Below are 4,830 nucleotides of genomic sequence, written 5' to 3'. Positions count from 1 at the left end.
CTGTCGTGTGGGAGCCGGGTGGTGAGGGTAGACCATTAAAACCTGCGTGAGGTAGAGGATATGTTAGCGGGTGGGATCTACGCACGGTGGATCTCCACCGTGGATCTACGTTATGTCTCTCGTACTGGCGGCGCTACTACCCCTTTTATATTCAAGTCCCCCACTTTTATATATAGTGTCGTGGTGTTGTTTAGGAAACGTGTTATCTCATTCAATCCGTCCCCGATATTTTCGTTTTCTTTTTCGGATAAAAAAAAATATGCACTCCTGCTCACGACGTTCAGAGAGCAGGGGGGGGTGGGGGCGGATGAGCGGACGGCGGGAAAAGTGGTGGAAGGGGGGTGAGGTTCGAGGGGCTCTCACGAAGGGTGTGACATGATTTACATGTGCTGTTGTCCTGCAGCTCTCCACCCCCCCTTCCCCTCCCCTTTCCCCGGCTCCCGCCCACTTCCTCTGCACGGCCAGCGGAGACACTTTGACTTATCGCACACGAGTAGACACCACTGCCCCTCCCCGCCCCGCAGCACCCTTAGATCTCTATTCCGGGCGATGGTCGCCGTTCCGCAGGACTGGACTCGGGGGGTACCGGCGCAGTTCCTGCCCGTCGTGCAGCGGAAGATGAAAAACGGCGCTTCGGCATGTCTCCCCGCTACTTTTTGGGTAGTGTGACAGACTGCTGGCAGGCTCTACGGCTACCTCTTGTCTCTTTTTGTCAAGCCAATTGAGTCGAAACAGATTTTTTCCTTTTGCATCAGCTTGTTAGCAGTAAAGATGGTGGTCCCATCGGTCGTTGACCATTCCCAATGAGAGCCGCCACCCCCGGCCCGGCGCACCCGCGCGTTCCGTCTCCAGCCCCTCGCCGCTGCTCCACACCTGCCGCTGCCCCGGCCAGTGGGCCAATCTGATTCCGATCACGTCTGATCGAATCTCATCAACTCATCGCCTCCACCCACTCCCCCTCCCCCTCTTCCTAACTCTCCCCTCCTCCCTCCTCTCCGCCTTATCAGAGACGAACTCCCTGCACGGAGAAAGCACGTACCTTTTTCATCTGTTGTTTTTTTTTTTTTTTTGCCGTTCCTTAAATTTGAATTGGGCTTTATTTCACGGCCATTATTCGTCTTCACCCCCCACCCTCCATTTTTTTTCAAAATCGAAATTAAAAAACTTTAACTTTTAATGCTTACGGCTAAACATCTTTTACTTCAAACGTAAACAACTTCAACTAACGAACGATGTTCAAACTTCTAGCGATACAAATTTTAACTTCACGACATAAGTAGAAGCTAATACTACGTATCATCTACTAAAAATGTTCGATTTACTACTTGTGCTGACTACGATCTTATAGCTGTGGCAGCTAATTTTCATTCCGAATTGAAAACATTTCATTTCTCTGCGGTGCGTGCCGCGCGCGTGTCGGCCGCTCCCTCCCGGCTTGTGCCTCCAATCTCACTTATACTTCACAGCCGTCACCTCCGCACGGTGAGCCCCTCGCCTCCCCACTCACCACTGGCTCACCGCCCCCGCCGCCTCCCCCAATCTCTAATACACCCCTTCAAAGTGTGCGCGCGGGGGCCCGGGGCGGGGCGGGGCGAGGTCCCCTCGTCGTGTCGCTCCTCTGCAGGCTCGTCTTTACGACGGCTCCCTCCTCATCCCGGCAGGAATGCGTCCGTCGCCGAGCCGAGGGCCGAGGCTGCGAACTACCCTGCTCCCGCTGCTGCTCGGCTTGACACAACATTGAAAGACTCTAAACCCCGCCGCTCCCCGCCCCGCCCCTATCCACTTGCCACCTCATCACTCTCCTTCTTCAATCCCTTCCTTTATCTCCCACCTTCGCTCGCCCGGACCCCGGGCCGCCGAGCCGACTTTGTTGACGGCGCCCCCTGCTCCTGCTCCGCGCGCTCCCCTCTCGCGCGCCGCGCCGCCGCCCCGGGCCCCTCCACCCTCCCCTCCCCCGGCCACGGCGGCGGGGGAAGAATCCAATCCAATGAATGGCACAATCGCCCCATCCTTTTCCTTTAAAAAATTCCCACATCCATAAGACGACGTGCTGGATGCCCCTTTTTGTCTCTGGCTGGCGGCGCGGGGCGGCGCGGGGGCGGCGCGGGGGCTCACTACGCGCTACGCTTCGCTACGCCTCGACGCCACATCCAGCCAGGCCCACCGAGCCACGGCCCGGCGGCCGGGGCCCCGGCGCTGGAGGGACAACATTTTATCCAGCCTGCTGCCGAAACTCGGCGGAGCTGTCATACTAGTTGTCATTGGGAAGGGGGTGGGCGGGAAAGAGCGAGCGAGTGAGTGTGGGGGTTGTTAGAGGACTGCGGGGCCTATGAGCCGCCCGGGGAGGGGAGGGGAGGCTTTTGGCGCGTCCCTCTCTCTCTCTCTTTCTCTCTTTGTGATCCCACCTCCCTCCCTCCTCCTCCTCGCTCCCTCCCAATAAACTAAACAATGCTCTGGGGATGTAGACAACATCCATCCAACCGCGAATCCTGACCTCCACCCCCCACCCCCCTCGCTCGCCGCCCCTCTTGTGACCATGTTGTCCTTGTTGTTCGCAGACGGTGCGCCTCTCGGAGCAGCTCTGGTGGCCGTCGGGACAACCCCCCGTCGCCGAGCCGGCTTGCGGCTTCAGGGGCGAGCGCTGTATCCGTGAGTACTACAATTTATTATTGCCATCATTTGCGTTATCTTCATTTAATGTGAACCTCATTTCGCAATAAGTTAAGTGGACATTGGCTTGAGTTTCAGTGTGAAATTACCGTACTTCGGCCATAACCTTCTGTCGTTTTGAGACCTATTTCCCCACTTGTTTCCATTAAATTTGCGATACATACCCATACATACAAGATTCACAGTGTTGATTAGTTTCCTCGGCTCACTGAAACGGTAGCAGGGTCGGGTCATCGCTCAGGGGCCATATCAGGCGTCAGCGACTCGTGGGGGACGCGGGGGTTGTCGTTCAGGGTCAACGGCAGCAAGGTGTGGGCGAGAGGGTCGGGTCGGGCAGCAGTTTGGGAGGGCGTGGGTGGGCGCGCGGGGGCGGGGGAGGCAGAAGAGTCGAGGCAACCGCTGGTCCGGTCCGGGCGGGCCGCCAGCTGCTGGACGTCGTGTCCACTCATTGGTATGCCGCACAAAGCTGCTCCTGCCCCGCCCCGCCCCGCCCAGCACCTCCCAAACACCACGCCGCTTCCCGCGGACCCAAAACGCGGCCACAGATGTGGACGTGCGATATTTGCGGTGTGCGAGGTCGGGCGGTCGGGCGAATGCTCCCCGCAGGCTGCAGGACGCTGTAGGGCCGCGACGCATTCACAATGACCCTCCCCGTCCAGGACATACGGCGGAGATCGCGGGCGGGGTGGCGGGCAGCGCGCTGCTGCTGCTGCTCATCGCCGGGCTGGTGGTGTACCGCAACTGGCGCTACGAGCAGGAGCTGGACTCGCTGCTCTGGAAGGTGGACTTCCGGGAGATCAAGATGGCCGACCAGCAGCAGCAGCAGCAGCAGTCCAGCAGCAGCAACGGCACGGCCGCCAACGGCGCTGCCAACGGCACGGCGCACCTCCAGCACAACGGCCAGGCCGAGCGGCCCAAGGACGCGACCGACGGCCACCAGGTGGGTCCCTTTCTGAACTTAAGAATAAGCTATTTGACGAGTCCTGAAGGCGAGTTGTAACGAGTGTTCCGGTGCCGCAGCCGCCGCACCGCACGTCCCAGGTGTCCCTGAGCTCCAACCCGGACGCCGACTTCCGCTACTCGTGCATCTACACGACCGTGGGCGTGTACCGCGGCAGGGTGCTGGCCGTCAAGAAGCTGGGCAAGACGTCTATCGACATCACCCGCGCCATCAAGAAGGAGCTGAAGCTGGTCAGAGCTTTCATTTGTTTTCTTATCATCTTGTACTGGGGGGGGGGGGGAGAGACCTCATCGGTAAAGCGTTTAGCACGGCTCTTGTTTTACGACCGGCGAGCATGCGACCCACGCGGGGTACTTACCCGCGAGACCAAACAAAGACATTGACCTTATCATGGCTTTCTTTTCGGCCGTTGACGTCATGATAGTATCGGTTGTTACAGATGAGGGACCTCCGCCACGATAACCTGAACGCTTTCATCGGCGCCTGCGTCGACCCGCCGAACGTGTGCATCGTGACCGAGTACTGCACCCGGGGTAGCCTCAAGGTGTGACGGGGTCGATATCGGATATGCTGGGCGGGACTCGTGTGCTCGTCTGTGTCCATTATATTTCAACACTTTTATTGCAGGACATCTTGGAGAATGAGGACGTTAAATTGGACAATATGTTCATCGCCTCCCTAGTCGGGGACATACTACGGGTGAGCCAGCAATGAAAAAAATCTTGACTGCGTGAAATTTGACACATTTTGTCCTGAAAAGTCCTTAAAATTTTCGTTAGGAGTCTGTCATTTGTTCTTCCTAAAATTTCACATTGTTTCCAAAACTTTAAGACTTTTTCAAATTAAATTAAATTTCATTTCTTTTCAATTGTATGAAAAATATTGCTTTTATCTATGCGTTTGGCTGCAGGGTATGATCTTTCTGCACGACTCGCCGCTGCGCTTCCACGGCAACCTCAAGTCGTCCAACTGCCTGGTGGACTCGCGCTGGGTTGTCAAGGTGGCGGACTTCGGTCTGCACGAGCTGAAGCGCGGCGCGGACGAGGCGGGCGGCGCCACGCTGCTGCAGCAGCTGCAGCTGCACCACCTGCACAGGGCCAACAACAACCTGGAGCAGGACGCGGTGGCCTGCAAGTGTGACGGTCAGTGGCGGTGGAGGGCCGGACAGGTCGAAGGGTCCTTTCCTGTAAATACGATCG

The 4,830-nt window shown here is 57.7% G+C and overlaps 1 protein-coding gene across 1 annotated transcript in view; it reads left to right on the top strand.

Moving 5' to 3' along the window:
* LOC113205771 (atrial natriuretic peptide receptor 1-like) overlaps positions 1–4,830 on the top strand; it is a 32,621-nt gene that overhangs the window by 8,979 nt on the left and 18,812 nt on the right. The window contains exons 3-8 of the mRNA XM_052270376.1: positions 2,559–2,649; positions 3,330–3,610; positions 3,691–3,861; positions 4,071–4,175; positions 4,259–4,330; positions 4,542–4,773. Coding sequence (XP_052126336.1) covers positions 2,559–2,649; positions 3,330–3,610; positions 3,691–3,861; positions 4,071–4,175; positions 4,259–4,330; positions 4,542–4,773 — 952 coding nt within the window. The remainder of the gene's footprint in view (positions 1–2,558; positions 2,650–3,329; positions 3,611–3,690; positions 3,862–4,070; positions 4,176–4,258; positions 4,331–4,541; positions 4,774–4,830) is intronic.

The sequence above is a fragment of the Frankliniella occidentalis genome, unplaced genomic scaffold (genome assembly GCF_000697945.3).
Source record: "Frankliniella occidentalis isolate FOCC.00 unplaced genomic scaffold, Focc_3.1 Scaffold120, whole genome shotgun sequence".
NCBI classification, from domain to species: domain Eukaryota; kingdom Metazoa; phylum Arthropoda; class Insecta; order Thysanoptera; family Thripidae; genus Frankliniella; species Frankliniella occidentalis.
Note: the sequence above shows the minus strand (reverse complement) of the source record. Positions and strands in the feature narration are given on the sequence as shown.